General features: G+C 55.3%; 1 protein-coding gene across 2 annotated transcripts; it reads left to right on the plus strand.

The window, feature by feature from the left end:
* Positions 1-88: 88 nt before the first annotated feature.
* On the plus strand, positions 89-16,558 carry SS18L1 (SS18L1 subunit of BAF chromatin remodeling complex). Of its 2 annotated transcripts, none has more exons than XM_084886980.1 (11): positions 89-315; positions 4,599-4,675; positions 5,313-5,397; positions 5,644-5,788; positions 6,178-6,375; positions 7,713-7,874; positions 9,181-9,285; positions 9,986-10,078; positions 10,881-11,000; positions 13,171-13,298; positions 13,832-16,558. In XM_084886980.1, the coding sequence occupies exons 1-11, from the start codon at positions 247-249 to the stop codon at positions 13,856-13,858; spliced, it is 1,209 nt and encodes a 402-aa protein (XP_084743106.1). In that variant the 5' UTR covers positions 89-246; the 3' UTR covers positions 13,859-16,558. The 2 variants fall into 2 exon arrangements, with proteins under 2 accessions (XP_084743106.1, XP_084743105.1); XM_084886979.1 differs by having other exon boundaries at positions 124-315; positions 13,171-13,325; positions 13,832-14,003.
* The last annotated feature ends 431 nt before the right edge of the window (positions 16,559-16,989 follow it).

The following is a 16,989-nucleotide window of genomic DNA, read 5'->3' on the forward strand; positions in this document are numbered from 1 at the left end:
CGCGCGCGGGACGGGGGCGCGGCCCCCCGGGGGCGGCGCGCGGGGCCGGCCGTGGGGCCCGGCGGGGCGGGGGGCGGCGCGGCGGCGGGCCCGGGGGCGGCGCGGCGGCGGCGGCGGGCGGACGAGCCCACGGTAGGCTCCCCCGCGCCCCCACCCCCAGCGCCTGCGGAGAATGAGCACCTCGGGCCGCCGAGCGCAGCGGGAGGAGAAGCCCCGATGATCTGGTGCTGAGCTCGCGCCGCGACCATGTCGGTGGCCTTCGCGTCCGCCCGGCCGAGAGGCAAAGGGGAGGTCACGCAGCAGACTATCCAGAAGGTAGGCGGGCCCCGCCGGCGCGGGCGGTGCGGGGCGCGGGCGTGCGCGGCCGGGCCGGGACGCGGGCAGCCGGCGGGCTCGGGGCGCGAACAAAGCCGGCGCAGCCGATGGCCGTCACCCCGCCGGGCCCCACGAGACCCCGCCACCAGCTGCGCCCAGGTGGGCGGGGGCTGCGGTAGGGGTGCTGGGCGGCGGGGCCGCGCGACCTGGGGGTGGTGCCCGAAGGGTCGTGCCCGCGGACGGAGCCGGCGCAGTGCGGACCCGCCGCCTTCGGGCACCCGGCGCCGCGGATAGGGGCGTAGGGCGGCCGGGATGGTGCCGGCGGGGTGCGGGTCGTGGGCTAAGCCCGGGGGTAGCCGGGCCATACCAGGCGCAGAGGGCTTTCCGTCGGACTGGCTGAGGCTGTGGCGCAGCCCCGCGGGCGGCCCCTGGCCCCAGGGCCCAGCTTGGCGAGTGGAGGGGGCCCACAGCTGGCCACACTCACCCCTCAGTAAGGGCCGGCACGTCCCGAGTGTGCGATGCCCTTCCCGTTCGGGCTCCTCCGCGGCCCTGTGAGGAGTGCTGGCCGCCTTGAGCTCGACCTGCTGGCCACGCTTTGCTGCCTTAAGCGCGTTTCCAGTTGTTTTCCAGCCGGACCCCGGGGCCGGCACCCTTACCTGTCAGAAACTTGACGGGTTCGCTTTGTGACCAGACTTTAAAATCTGGCATTTTTGTTTGTTTATTTTGTACTTATGTGGTGCTTACTGATACCAGGACTGCTCTAAGGCTTTACAGATCGTGGCTTATTTAATTCCTGTAGTAGTTACTATCATTCTCATTGTATAGATAAGGAAACGGAGGCAGAGGGAAGCCAAGTGTCTGATGGTTAGTGATGGATCCAGGAGTTGAACCCAGACAGGCTTCAGGATTTGCCCCAACCATGACACCTGATGTGGGAACACTTGGTGCAGGTCAAGTGCTTGCTCAGAGACACACTCGGCAATCACCAGGGCCTCAGTGTGAAGAGCAGAGGCCAGCTTTCGCCTTCAACATTCATCCTATTATTTACACCTTGTGCTCCCTTCTTAGTAAAGCTCACCACATTGCCAGGCAAAGCTCTGCTCCTGAACATTAGGTCAGAGAGAAGGGAGCTGCTGGTTGGAAATGGGTCTTCAGTTTAGGCTGTCATCTGATTTGACCTGAGTAAGCCAGCGATGTGTAGACTCACCGTGGTGTGTTGACAGTGAATCTATGTACCCAGGAGTCTTTTACTTGCAATGTGAGAAAGCCAAAGAGTTGTGTGACTCACACTCACAGGAGCTGTGTCCACAGCGTGTGCTCATGTGGCCTCTCTTCTCTGTATGTCTGAGGGTCCAAATTCCCCTCTTCTTGTAAGGACACTTGTCATGGGATTTAGGACCCACTTTAATCTGGACTGACCTCATTTATCCGAACTTCACTGTGTTTGCAAAGACCCTGTTTCCAAATGAAGTCGCATCTACAGGCACCAGGGGTTAGGGTCAAACCTATTTTGAGGGTCACAATTCCACCCAGTACAGAGGCTGTATGGAGGAGGGGTGTTCCAGGCAGGAGAACTAAGGAGCAGAAGCAGAAGGGTCTGGAAGATCCAGGGAGTTGCAGGTGGTCCTGCCCTTGGTCTTCGTAGAGCAGGCATGAGGGGCAAATTAAAGGTGCAGGCAGTGCCGCTGACCTTGGGAGCGGCGGGTGCAGGTGGTAGCCTGAGGTGACAGACAGTTCTGATGCAGGTGGCACTGCGCTTTGGTGAGAAGCACAGGGACCCGGAGGTGGAGATGGGCGGTGTCCCAGCAAAGTCTGTGGCCTGCGGGCCAGGACCTGCTCTGCACGCTCTCCCTGCTGTCCAGGGCTGTGCTCCCGACACCACTAGCCGTCTCCCTGGACTGCGAGGCTGGGTTTGGGCTCCTTGGAGGGCCCCTGGGCACTAGGCCTTGGCTGGCATGCAGGTGCCTCCTTGCTCCTTAGCACAGGCAGTAGAGAGTGGAAGAGAGAGGGAAAGACAGAAACATCAATGTGAGAGAAACACATAGATTGGTTGCCTCCTGCATGAACCCCAACCTGCCCAGACCTTTTGGTCTTCCTGTTGATACTCTATCCACTAAGCCAAACCGGCTAGGGCTTCCTGAGTGTTTTTAACTTAGCTGAGACAATATTCTGTGTCCTACTTCTTTCTTTGTTTCTTTTTCTCTCTCTGTCTTAGTATTTTGTAACATTTTCTCATGCTGACAGATTTTGTAACATTTTCTCATGCTGATAAACTTTATAACATTTTCTCATGCCCTTAAAGACTAAAGAAACATTTGTAATGCTGCTGAGCATCGCCCATTAGCTCCTCCACACTCAAAGTAAACATGGGTGCAGAAACTGTTTCAGTCCTCAACTTGGTGAGGTCCTGGGAGGGAATTCTTGCCGGGAGGCTGGAGCCTTCCAGGGAAAGAAGCTCTGTTCCAGTGTTTTCCTGTGTTAACTGATCTGGAGGAAAGAGTCACAACGTGTGAAGGACCGGAATGCCTTTCCTGGTGCGTTTGAGCATCCTTCACCCCTTCACGGGTCTCCAGGTAAGCGTGGCAGGCAGTTCTGGGCTCACAGCGCCCCCTGGTGGCTCCCCGTGTTGGCAGGCTGCTGGGTCAACTTGGGAATTGCTGTACTTGGGGCCCCACCTCCACAGTGGGGACAGAGTGGGAAAGCCAGGGGAGGAGGAAGTTGTAATGTCAATAGAAATCAGTCTGGCTGAAACTGGTTTGGTTCAGTGGATAGAGCATCGGCCTGCGGACTGTGTTCGATTCTGGTCAAGGGCATTTACCTTGGTTGTGGGCACATCCCCGGTAGGGGGTGTGCTAGAGGCAGCTGGTCGATGTTTCTCTCTCATCAATGTTTCTAGCTCTCTATCCCTCTTCCTTCCTCTCTGTAAAAAAATCAATAAAATATACTTTTAAAAAAGATATAAATAAATAAAAAAAGAACCTTCTTCTTAAAAAAAAAAAAATATCAGCCTGGCTGATGTGGCTCAGTGGTTGAGCATCATCTATGAATCAGGAGGCCACAGTTTCATTCCAGGTCAGGGTATGTGCCCAGGTTGCATGTGCAATGGGGGCGTGCTGGAGGCAGTTAATCACTGGTTCTCATCGATGTTTCTTTCTCTGTCCTTTCTGAAATCAATAAAAATGTATTTCTTAAAAAATTAAAGAGAGGAACCAGCCCTGAGGACTTGGAGGCTGAGGGGCCGCTGGCCGTAGCCCTGCAGTGTGCTGGGGCCTGGCCCCTGCCTCTTCTTCAGGCTCCAGAGGATGGGATCACTAGCAGAGACCAATTAGGGGCATGTGGCACACTGAGGGAGTGGCGCTGGGGTCCTGTGCTGGCGCCAGCACAGTGGCAGGTAGGTGGGCCCCTCTGCCCCCTCACTGCAGGGCTCTGTCCCCTCAGGGGCTAGCGGAGCTGAGCCTGCCTGGAGGAACCACTGGGGCCAGATGACTGGGCACAACCTGGTGGGAACAAAAGGCTTTTCCTCTGGCGATAGTCTCCGACAGAGGCCTTTCTCCTGGAAGTGGCTTGCTGTGGGCTGTTATGCTGCTCCTTCCCAAGCAGGGAGAGTCCTGCAGGGCAGCCGGGAATGACCGCATGCTTCTCCATCTCTTCACGTCCAGGCAGAGAATGGTGCCCTGGATCCGCCCCTGGCTGGCCTATGTGCTCACCAGACATTGCACCTGCCAGTACCTGCCCCAGGGCCCTTCCCTCCCACTCTCCCATCCCCGTTAGGCCGTCCTCCCTCTCCCTCTCCTTCCATCACCTTCTCCTGGGACTCGTAGCTGCGGTCCCCCCGGTGGCCGTCCTGAAGAGGTGGCTCTTGTAGGTCTTTGTGACACTCTGTGGGGATACAAGCCGCCTCCCCTGGGAAGGACGGCTGTGTGGCTGGCATTTGTGGACCTCACACCCTCCAGACAGGTCGTAGGGTCCCCACTCCCTGTTGTAGGTTTTTAACACCCCCTAGCTGGACACAAGCTCCATGCTCTGGGGCCCTAGATGGAGGAGGGGAGCGTCCTGGGACTGTGGGATCCCATCTGCAGGTGACGAGAGAACATGGGACCGCCCCTGGAGGGGGGCGCTGTGGAGAGGGCTCGACTGAGGTCACACAAATGAGTGGCAATGTGTTCGTAGAATGCTGACAGCAGGCATTGCCACATCGAGTCAGCGACTGAGCCTGCACCCCCAACCTCCGGCAGGCATTGTAGATGCACCACATCCTGCGCTCACGTCTGCTTCTCCCTCAGATGCTGGATGAGAACCATCACCTGATTCAGTGCATCCTGGACCATCAGAGCAAGGGCAAGACGGCCGAATGTGCCCAGTGAGTGAGCCCTCCCGCAGCTCAGCTGTCAGGCGGTACAGACTGCCCGGCGCTGGAAATGCCTCCTGTTGGGGTGTTGAGTGGCCTGGGCATATTGGGCTTTGGAGGTCACTTAAGCCACTGAGCGTCACCCCTGGAGGGTGACCGCATTGCCCCCCCGGTTGCTCCCCAGAGAGGTGAAGGGAAATGGAAGTATGGGAGGAGAGGGCCCCTGGCACCTCTGTGAGCAGTTGAGGACACACTGGGGACAGGGGGCTCCATCCAGGGAAGACCTCCAGGGCTGGACACAGAGTCAGTGCACAGGCTGGGCATCAGAGCTCCCTGGCGGGAGACTTGTGTGAGTGGCCATCACACCCCCTGGGCACTCCTCCCAACGCCTGTATGCCAGGGGCATCTGCAGAGGGCTTGTCCGCACCCCCTCTGAAGAAGCCGGGTCCCCCTTGGCCACCACTTTGAGTTTGTTGTTGGACGGGCACCCACTCCCCACCTGCCCATCTGGGACTGCAGAGCACTGCTGCTTGCCCTGTCCCCAGGTGCCCAGTGTCCCCGGGCGGATGCAGGGTAAGCTGTCCTGGGTGAACTTTGCTTTGGGTTGGCCTGCGGGCTCCCCTGCTTACCACACGCCCCTCGCCTGCAGGTACCAGCAGATTCTGCACCGGAACCTGGTCTACTTGGCCACGATTGCGGACTCCAACCAGAATATGCAGTCCCTGCTGCCCGCCGTGAGTGCCAAGGGGGCGGGGCGGCTCCCACCCTGCCTGGCACAGTCAGGCACTGCCTCAGACCGCCAGCGAGGGAGCAGAGGTCTGAGGTCTTACCTGGCATTGTCAAGGTCACCAACAGGGGGTGAGAAGGGGCAGGTCCTCCCATGATGAGGGAAGTCAGCTGGACAAGTCCCTGCAGTGACTGCTGGTTGGTGGTCGTTATTTGAACTGACCCTCCTCCCCGTAACCTCCTTTTGCCCACAGCCGCCCACCCAGAACATGAACCTGGGCCCCGGAGCGCTGTCCCAGAGCGGCGGCAGCCAGGGCCTGCATTCCCAGGGCAGCCTCAGTGATGCCATCAGCACCGGCCTCCCCCCCGCCTCCCTCATGCAGGGCCAGATCGGCAACGGTAAGCACCCTGGTTTGGGGTTTGGGTTTGTGGTTGGTTCTGGCAACAGTGTCACCAATGCAGGATCCCAGGCAGCCACATGGGACAGAGAAGGAGACCCCTCTCTCCAGAGGTTCTGGCTGCGGGCCAGCTGCAGTGCCAGGTGCAGGGGCGGGGTGACACTCATTCCAGTCCTCCTGCTGAATTTGCACCTCAGGTTAGGTCCCGAGGGACTTTCTGGGGAGAATGGGCATGCTCCTGTCTGCAGCAGCACTGCTGGCCACTGGGGCCTGTTAGTGACGGCACAGGGCGTCTGCCTGAGGAAGCGGGTGCCGGGCAGAGAGCCCTGGCCTGCCGTCAGCGGTGGCTTTGGGTGGGTTGAAGGCATCCTCACCTGTCTCTCCTGGCAGGTCCGAACCATGTGACCTTGCAGCAGACAGCACAGAGCACTCTGCCCACAACCTCCATGAGCATGTCCGGCAGCGGCCACGGCTCGGGGCCCGGCTACAGCCACTCCGGACCCTCCTCGCAGAGCGTGCCCCTGCAGGGCCAAGGCGCCATCAGCAACTACGTGTCACGGGCCAACATCAACATGCAATCCAACCCAGGTAGCGCCCCGCCCGGGCCCAGCCTACGTGCACACCTGTCCTCGGGTCCCTCCAGAGCGTACAGGTCACACACAGACTGCCCTGCTAGGCACGGGCTGGTGCTGAGGGGGAGCTCCCAGGGTCGGGTTGGTGAATACAAGTCAGGCAGTGCCCAGCTTTGGGGGACTGGGAAGGCTCTGCAGAGGATGCCCGGGTTCTGCTGAGAGGACAGGACCGGGGTCACTTGGGTGGGGGGAAGGCACAGTGGGGCAGAGAACTACAAAGGCAAAGGGGTGGCCAGGGGCCCCAGAGCTGGGCTGTCCAACATGGTGGCCTCAGGTGCTGAGTACTCCGGGAGCATCAGGTGCAAACAAGTGTCCCATGAGAATCAGACACGGGTTCCAGAGCCAGCCCAGAAAAGCGGCGTGAGGCGTACTCAATGTGCTAATAATAATTATATATGGACATGATCATATTTCGGGTCTATTAAGTCAGATGAAGCCTATTACCAAGACATAGCTCATCTGTGTTTTTCCACTCTTTTGTTTGTTAATCCTCACACAGAATATTTCCCATTGATTTTAGAGGGAGTGGAAGGGACAGCAGTGTGAAAGACATTGATTGGTTGCCTCCACACGGGCCCCTGATCCGGGCTGGGGATCAAAGCCGCAGCCCAGGGACATGCCCTTGACCAGGAATTGGACCTGTGACCCTTTGGTCCACTGGCCAGTGCTCTAACAAGTGAGCAACACCATCTAGTTAGGGGTCTTTTAGCTTTTTCTTGTTTTAATTCTCACCTGAGGACATTTTTCCACTGATTTTTAGAGAGTCAAAGAGATCGGGAAAGACAGAGAGAAACTTCTATGTGAGAGAAACACTTAGATTGGTTGCCTCCCACATGAACCCTGACCAGGGCCTGGGCCGGGGAGGAGCCAGCAACCGAAGTTAGTGCCCTCAACCAGAATTGAACCCAGGACCCTTCAGTCTGCAAGCCAATGCTCTGTCCACTGAGCCACACCAGCTGGAGCTCTTTTCACTCTTGACGTGGCTCACATCCGTTGTGCTGGGCGTTGCTGAGGGAGAGCTCTGAGCAGGGTGACGGAGTGGACAGGCAGGTGGCGGGTGTCCGGATGGCCTGGGAGCCTGTGGCGTCCTCTGAATGTCACCGGTGAGAGCTGGTGCAGAGGCTTGCTGGTAGGCAGTGAGACAGGGGAGAGAGGAGACCACCTCTAGGTAGGCAGTGTCCCAGGGGTTCCGGGAAGGCTTGCCTGGGAGAAGAGCGCCTTTGGGCCTGGGCGAGGGGGGTGAGTGCTGCCCTGGGAACTTCTTGGGTTATTCGGGTCTGTCGTGTCGCCCAGTGTCCATGATGCATCAGCAGGCTGCCTCGTCCCACTACAACTCGGCGCAGGGCGGGAGCCAGCACTACCAGGGCCAGCCCATTGCCATGATGGGCCAGAGCGGGCAGGGGAGCAGCATGATGGGGCAGCGGCCCATGGCACCTTACCGGCCCTCCCAGCAAGGTACCACCATGCGCCCGCAGTCCATGTTCTCCCTTCCAGGGCTGGGAGGACGGTGTGTGTGTGTGTGTGTGTGTGTGTGTGTGTGTGACACCACACGTTTTTGGTGTTGCACAAGGAGGGTGCCATGAAAGAGTGTGTGTGTGTGTGTGTGTGTGTGTGTGTGTATGTGTGCGTGACACCACACATTTTTGGTGTTGCACAAGGAGGGTGCCGTGAGAGTGAGTGTGTGACGCCACACGTTTTTGGTGTTGCACACGGAGGGTGCTGTGAGTGTGTGTGTGTGTGTGTGTGTGAGAAAGAGACACCACACATTTTTGGTGTTGCACATGGAGAATGCTGTGAGTGTGTGTGTGTGAGAGAGATACCATACGTTTTTGGTGTTGCACAAGGAGGATGCCGTGAGAGTGTGTGTGTGTGTGTGTGTGTGTGTGACACCACATGTTTTTGGTGTTGCACACGGAGGGTGCCGTGAGAGTGTGTGTGTGTGTGTGTGTGTGTGTGTGAGACACCACACGTTTTTGGTGTCGCACACGGAGGGTGCCCTGAGAGTGTGTGTGTGTGTGTGTGTGTGTGTGTGAGACACCACACATTTTTGGTGTTGCACAAAGAGGGTGCCATGAGTGTGTGTGTGTATGTGTGTGAGACACCACACGTTTTTGGTGTTGCACAAGGAGGGTGCCGTGAGAGTGTGTGTGTGTGTGTGTGTGTGTGTGTGAGACACCACACGTTTTTGGTGTCGCACACGGAGGGTGCCCTGAGAGTGTGTGTGTGTGTGTGTGTGTGTGAGACACCACACATTTTTGGTGTTGCACAAAGAGGGTGCCATGAGTGTGTGTGTGTATGTGTGTGAGACACCACACGTTTTTGGTGTTGCACAAGGAGGGTGCCGTGAGAGTGTGTGTGTGTGTGTGTGTGTGTGTGTGTGAGACACCACACGTTTTTGGTGTTGCACACGGAGGGTGCCGTGAGAGTGTGTGTGAGTGTGTGTGTGTGTGAGAGACACCACACGTTTTTGGTGTTGCACACGGAGGGTGCTGTGAGTTGGAGCCTAGCGGGGCCAGGAAACATGGAAGTTTGAAAGCTGTGCCTCCGCACGGGGTGGACGAGGCTGGAGCGCTCAGTGGGGTCACGGGTGGCTGGTGGCTGCAGAGGGTGGGCAGCTATGGCTAAGCCACAGCCCAGGGTGTGGAGGGCTGCGTGTGTGGCAGTGCGTGGTCCCCCAGCGGCAGTGTGGTGGGCATCTCCATGTGTGGCCCGTCGAGGTGGGGCGGGGCGGGGTGTTCGCTCACAGCCCGTCTGCCCGCAGGCTCGTCGCAGCAGTACCTGGGCCAGGAGGAGTACTATGGGAGCGAGCAGTACGGCCACGGCCCGGCGGCCTCGGAGCCGCTCAGCCAGCAGTACTACGCTGATGGTGAGCCCCGGCACGCCTCTGCCCACCCGCATCCGGTCCCTGTGCCTGAGTGACGGCCCCTGTCACGGCCACTCGCCTCCGTGGGCTGCTGGTCCCTTCCCCAGAGACGGCGAAGCGGGGCAGCTGGGGGACACCGAGCAGGTAGCTGCGGCTGCTCCAGGGGAGGGCGCAGTGGCCTGGGAACTGCCTCCAGGAACGTGATGGGCCGGCCACTGCTCATGTCTGTGACACTCGGCTCCCAGCTGTCAGTCTCTTCCCGCCGAGGGTTTTCCTCTTCATCGTCCTCTCCGTAGTCCCGGTGTGGCAGGTGGCATTCCGGGGTCGGAGGGGATGGCTGGGGAGGACTCCCAGACAGCAAGCTGGCAGGATCAGGTTGGGGTAGCGGAGACTAGCACGGGGCAAGCCAGGCTCACCACATAGCGTGAAGGTCTGCGGGGCACAGCACCCCAGATGGGATCCCCCATAGCAGACGGCGGATCTGGTGCCAACGGCCATGGTGCCTGCCAAGACTGAATGTAGTCAGTCCTCAGGGCACCGAGGGCCGTGTGGCCATCTGCGTTTTACTTACAGGGACCATCGGTGGGCTCCATCTGTGGGAAGCTGATTGTGCCCGGCTCTGGCCGCTACCCCACCCCAGGGCACTGCCTGCCCCTGGTCTGGTGGGTAAGTCTCTGACTGCCAGCCGTCCGTCTGCTTGCAGGGCACAGCGATTATGCCTATCAGCAGACGTCCTACTCAGAGCAGAGCTACGACCGGTCCTTCGAGGAGTCCACGCAGCACTACTATGAGGGCGGTAAGCACAGCACCACGCGGGAGGGTGGTGTGCCCTCACTGAGATGCTGGTTCGCGGGCACCCGGCATGCTCAGAGCAAGGCCAGGGCTCTGTGGGGCCACATCGACTTCTGGAAGTGGGTGGGCAGACGGGGTCCTGCTCGCCTAGTGTGGTCATGCAACAGGAGGGCTGGCCACGGGGGGCAGGGAACCGGGCTCTGCTCTGTGACAGGCTGTGTGTGCAGAGCAGCCCCCAAATGCTGGATTTGCCAAGAGACCGAAGAGAAGGCAGACGAGGCCAGCTGAGGGTCAGTGGTTTCACAGGGTGCTACATGCAGGGACAGGTCCTGGATGGCTGCAGGGTGTTCAGATCTTCGCACCCCGCACCCTTTCCCCAGTCCACCCACTCGATGCCCCTGGAGATGGAACCACAGGTCAGGAAAGCAGTGTAGAGGGTCGGAACCAGGAAGCCAGGTTCCGGAGGCCCTGGCACCAGGGTGACCCAAGAGGTAGATGGCTAAGGGATCTGCAGCCCGAGTGTAGCGCCTGCCCATCCTGCTGCAGACACCGCTGCCTTCAGGCCGCCAGCGTGACTCTCCAGACGTGGATTTGGGAGGAAATACTTGAGTTGGTTCTCGGGTGGGTGCCCGCTGCCTGGCGCCACCTCACCCCCGAGAGAGGAAAAGCAGTGAACTCCCAGGGGGTGCGGCCTGGTCTGGTGGGTAAGTGCCAGGCTTCCTGCTCCGGAAGTCAGAGTGGGGAAAGCAAGGCTCCTGACAGCCCCGACAACAGCAGAAATCACCCGCGTCTCCTCCACTCTGCAGGGAACTCCCAGTACAGCCAGCAGCAGGCGGGCTACCAGCAGGGCACAGCCCAGCAGCAGGCGGGATACCAGCAGCAGTACCCCAATCAGCAGAGCTACCCGGGCCAGCAGCCAGGCTACGGTAAGAGGGCGCCCAGCCCGCACCCCCTGCACTGACGGGTGGTTTAGGGTTTATTGTGGGAGAGCTGCGAGGAGAGGAGAGTCCTGTTGTCGTTGACAGTCACACTAAGAGCCCGTGTCGGCCCACAGTCGCAGTCCTAGCCCTCGGGGCTCAGACCTCACTGGTTTCCCGGAATGTCCTTTCTGGCCAGTACCCACTGGGCCCACAGACTCCCCGCTCCTCTGGGCTCCGACAGTCGACTTTCTCTTTGTTTTTTGTTTTTTGTTTTGTTTTAAGTCCTCTCCCGTGGACATGTGTTTTTTTATTTTTTATTTTTTATTTTTTATTTTAGAGAGAAGAAGGGAGAGAGAGAGAGAAACATTGATATGAGAGAGAAACAGCAATTGATTACCTCCTATACTCGTCCTGACCGATAATCGAACCTAAAACCTAGGTGTGTGCCCTGACCGGACCCACACCCGCAACCTGTCCTTGGTGTGCGGAGCGATGCTGCAGCCAGCCGCCCGCCGGCTCTCCTCTTCCCGCCGGCCGGCTGTGAGGCGGGCCGGCAGGGACTGTGCCGTGTGTCCCTCAGGCTGGGTTTGTCTGATGTTTTCTCAGGACGAGACTGGCCTGTGGGCTTTGGAAAGACCATGGAGGTGAGGTGCCCTTGTCACCTCCTGTCAGCATGACGCCTCCGATGCTGATCTCGGTCTCTGGGGTCAGGGGGCATCTGCCAGTTACAGCTGCTTCCTCCCCCTTCTGTAATATTTGGGAGTGAGTCCCCAAGTGCAGCCCACACTCTAGGGGGGTCTGCATGGATTATTTGGCATCCTGTCGGGAAGGTCTGTCTCCTCCACTGAGCCATTAATCACCATTTATACAAAGACGACTTCATGATCAGGCCTTGGGGGCACTTTTAGTTAAAACAGAAATGTCACAAAAATCAGTCACATGGAGAAAATGCAAAAAAAAAAAAAAATGAATTTGTAAATATAAATAATTCTATGTAGCACATTCTCATTATAGTGAAGTAACACTCAAACTATAACAAGGCCAGGCTAGCATAGCTAGGTTGAGCATCGATCCAGGAGCCAAGAGGTCACTAGTTCAATTCCCTGTCAGGGCACATGCCTGGGTTCTGGACTCTATCTCCAGTGCAGGAGGCAGCTGATCGATGACTTTCATCATGGATTTTTCTATCTCTTCCTTCCTCTTTGAAATTAATATTTTTTAAAAGTATAATAGTTCACACACACACACTCACACACACACACACATATAGTAAGAATGGAACTAAATAGTGAACAACAATGTAGAATGTTTAAAATTCTCATAAGTTATACCCAGGGGTCAGGGAAGAAATGCTATACAAAAATTACAAAATATTTTATAATGGAAACATAAAGAAAGAATTTCATAATATATGAAATGCTGCCATGTAAATGCCTGTGAGAGAGTGAGAGAAATATAACAAACTAAATCTCTAAATCCCTTTAAAGGGAAAGCAACCCACAAAATATAGAAATAGAAAAGCCAGATAAAAATCAACAAAACAGCCCTAACCGGTTTGGCTCAGTGGATAGAGCATCAGCCTGCAGACTGAAGGGTCCCAGGTTCGATTTCGGTCAAGGGCATGTACCTTGATTGCGGGCACATCCCCAGTAGGGGGTGTGCAGGAGACAGCTGATCAATGTTTCTCTCTCATTGATGTTTCTAACTCTCCCTCTCCCTTCCTCTCTGTAAAAAATCAATAAAATATATTTTAAAAATAATCAACAAAACAGAAAGAAGTCGTTATTTGTATTAGGTAACGTGGATGTTGGTCTCACGTTGGGCTGTAATTCCGTGCTTATTTATTTGTGTCCATGCCATCCCAGCGCTGGCTGCGGTGCCTGTGCTTTGTTTTCCGAGCACTTGCTTACTTCCGGGCCCACAATGCTGCCTCCCACAGCCGGTCTGAGCTCTCCCACTGTCTACACATGTGCTCACTGGTTGCTGTGAGCGCATGTGGACCACAGGGACCACCATGACGTGAAGCTCTCGGGGCAGCAGGCGACGTACTGGACAGCAGCTCAGCCAGCTGAGCGCACTCGCTACAGACTTGCCCAGGAGGCCTGGGTCTGCTGTCTGGAGCCTTCCAGGGGACTGGGCGTGGTGGGGTGTCTCACCACAGCTGGTGTGTCCCCAGGGCCGGCCCAGGGAGCCCCCTCACAGTATTCCAGCTACCAGCAAGGACAAGGCCAACAGTACGGGAGCTATAGAACGTCGCAGACTGGCCCGTCCGCGCAGCAGCAGCGGCCGTACGGCTATGAGCAGGCAAGCTTTCTGGATGTTTCCCCACACGTAGGTCTGCATGTCTGTCAAAACATAACAGGTTTTTCTGTGGTCACGAATAATGAGGTGAACCAACCGTCTTCCAGGGCCTCTTCCAGGGTGTTATTCTCTGACACTGTGATGTTTTAAAAATAACCTGGTCAGACAGCTGGCTTTGTGCATGCTCAGCTCACTCAGGGTCTGGCGTTCTCTCCTGCCTCGGAGGCTCACGTGTGCCCTCTCTGCGTGCCGGAGACACGGCAACTAGACACAGGCGGCCACACTTGTAGAGCTTGGGTCTCATCCCACAGAGCTGGCTGCTTGCGGGCAGGAAGGAGCCGGGCAGATAGTGCTGGAAGAGGACCTGGGGGGCTGAGGGCTGGCTCAGACCACCATAAGGCCCTCTGCTGGGAAAGCCAGTGGCTGCCCTGCCCGCTTGTTTGCCTGTTACACCTCCTTCCTGTCTCCTCCTGCACAGTGGCCGGGCGGGCCTTGTGCGTGTGTCTGGGGGTAATCTCTGTCCTGGTCTCTTGCAGGGCCAGTATGGGAATTACCAGCAGTGAGGACAGCGTTCTGTGGAGCCTTGCAGCGGTGTGTCCATTTGGCGTGGACGGACCTGTGGCGGTTCTGACAGACTGTGGCCCATCAGTTCCCCCTTTGCCCCACATGTGTCGCATGTGAAGTGTGCACATTTCATGCTGGGTATGACGCCGAGTGTGCCAGAGGCTTGGGACTGCACGCCGATGGTGTGATCTACCTGGTGCTGAGTATGACCACGTGGTGAATGGAGACGTTGTGTTTCTAGCTACTTTAGGGTGCTCTTGCCGTCAGAGTATTCTGTGCCCAGCGACGGAAATCTGTAAGATGCCATAGTCAGTGTGTCATGTAAACAGATCGTAGGTCCAGCTCTCCTCACGCAGGGTCACATGGGTTGTAAAGCTGTGTCACTGGGACCCCGCAGCTGGACGTGCTCACACAGCCCTGGGTGCAGCCTCTTCCCGGCCTCAGTCGGGAGGGGCTTTGTCTGTGTTTTGGGTCTGTTTCTTTTAAAGGCTGCGTATGTTTCATGCGGAGAAGCTGCGAACAGCCAGGTACCTCTCGGAGCTCATTACCTATGTCTCTCACTGAGTCATCTATCCAAAAAGTGGCCTGCTCTCCTTTTAAAGTGTGAAGCTGCAGATACGAGTCCATGAAGGCAGCCATCTTTAGCCTAACCCCAGGAGGCAGTGCCAGCGGGCAGAGGAGCTTCTCTAACATGGCTTGGGCTCCAGCCCATGTTTACCTGATGGTCATTTTGGGGGTTTGAATATTAAATGTGTCCCATTCTAAATTTATAGCTTAAAATAGTGATACCAAGTTTTCCACACAGTTGGCAAGTTCGTTTTGTTATTTCTTCCGGGACCTGCTTGTTTAGGTCTCCAAGCAAGCGTTTCTTTTCTTTTAGGGACGTCTGAAATGTACACCTCATTTTAAAAAGAACCCCACTGAAGGTATTGTGGTTTTCCTAGTGAAAAGGAAAGTTTTTACATAGAGAAATGTGAATAATTTTTACGTTCCCAGGATGTTAAATCCTATTTAAATTCTCGGCAAGCATTACTGATAGCTCACTTGGAAAAGTCTGGTCAGAGAAAAAAAAAAATCCTACTTTCACTAAGTAATACTGACATTTTATCAATCTTAACTTGGGTGATACCTGCTTTTACTGTGAATTCTTTAAAAACATCTTTGGGTGAATGCTGACATTTCCAAGAACAACCAAGAAAATACAAAAAATATCCAATTCTTGATTTATCAGCTATACTAAGATAGAAGCGTTTATTTTAGAGGTATATTGGTTTTAAAAACCCTAAACACTTGTAAGGGCTTAAAAATATATATCTATATTAAATGGCTGAGATGAGAGTTCTTATTTGGTAAATGACACAGACATTAGTAGTGTCATCTCCTTTGATTTTGTTTTGTTCTTCCCTGACAGTTGTCATAGAACTAATTTGTAGACTCAATCAGGAACTAAAATTTCCCATTGAAAATGTTAAACATTTTAGATAACAGTGAAACTAGGTTATTTTTATTTCTTGCTATCCTGGGAATATGCCTTTTATGTGTGTAGGTTGGCTTTTTTTAAATGAACACTTTTTTGAAAGAAAAGGACACTTGAAAGTTATCCTGAAACTTCAAACTGAAATGTCTTACATTAAGAATTTCTTGAATGTTGTGTATATATTTTAAAAAGCACTTTGTGAAATAGTTTGTACATTTATTTCCTTATTTATACATGATTTTTGGTGTTAATATATTTAAGGAGTAATAACAGAATGTTTATTTAATGCAGGGGTGGGGAACGTCTGGCCCCAGGGCTGTATAAGGTCCGAGAAATCACTGGGTCTGGCCCTGCCAAGGCAATCAGGGGGGAGTTAATTAAATGTTTGACCAAATAGAGCAGGCTGATTTTTAAGTTGATAATTTTGCATGGCCTGTGAATGATGTTATAAATACCCAGATGGCCATTGGCAGGAAAAAGGTTCCCACCCCTCGTTTAATGTGTTGTCTGTGTTTATGTGACATTGTAGAGAAAAAGTGATGCCAGCAATTCGTTGTCGTTAGCTGTGTAATATTTTCTCTTCTGTGATGTGAATGTTTGCAAAAATTAGGCTAAAATGAACTGTCTGTGCAGTGGGCGGGCTTTGTTTTTATGACTACTTCTGCAGGTCAATGCTAGGCAGAGAGAGACGTGGGAATGGGTGCTGGTCCTGCCTTCTGTTGTTCCTGACACCCAGCAGGTCTTGAACTTGAAAAATGACCCCAGTTTTCAGAAGTGCCGGCAAATTCATACTGGTGTGCAAAAGCTCAGCACCCATTGGGGTTTGTTCGGGAACCACAAACCCCAGGTGCTGAAAGTACTTGGAACTCATGTGGAGAATCGGGGGCCTCACATCGAGTGTGCATGGTCTCCAGGCCCTCCAGGGACGCCTTCCTGTGCTCCTGCTGTTGGAGCCTAAGTGGGCCTCGGAGTTTGCCAACGTATATATGTATTTGAATATTGGCACCCGCTCAGAATTGCACAAAATGGAAGACCATTTTCATTTCCATTTTAAAATGTTTAGCCATTACTTCATTTCTACTTATTGAACAGGTCAAACTCATCTGTGAGCACAGGACTTTTTCAGAGATCATCCTTATTGTGTGTTTTTTTCCAGCCAGAGTTTGATGTATAAATTGTTTATGCTTTTGGTGTAATTAATAAATTGTTTCTTCAAAAGTCACTCTAAAAAGTGAGTTTTCATGACGTTAATGGGATGCTCCGTGACTTGTAGCTGGACCCAGGCGTCTGTCTCCATGCTGAGTCACCTTCCTGGGAAACCTGTTACCTGGGTGCTGTCCAGCGGGCACCTCCAGGCAGGCTGTCCTGTAAGGTCTGACAACCACAGCGGCAGGGAGCTGACCCAGGACACTGTCGCATTGCCCCCTACAACGCGGACCCCTCCCCGGAGCTCCGGCCGGTGGTCAGAGGGAGGGGGATGCTCGGAGAGTGTGAAGGTCGGGTATGCGATGGGAGGGCCGGTGAGGTCATCGGAGACCACACCCAGATGAGACGACAGAGAAGGTAGAGACCCGCTGGTGGGCCGGGTCCTGAGCAGGTGCCCGGAGGCTGGAGGGACGCCGCTCCGCGGGGCGGATGCGCGCGGGGAGGCGC

The sequence above is a fragment of the Pipistrellus hanaki genome (assembly GCF_964339955.1).
Source record: "Pipistrellus hanaki genome assembly, chromosome: 6".
Taxonomy (NCBI): Eukaryota; Metazoa; Chordata; class Mammalia; order Chiroptera; family Vespertilionidae; genus Pipistrellus; species Pipistrellus hanaki.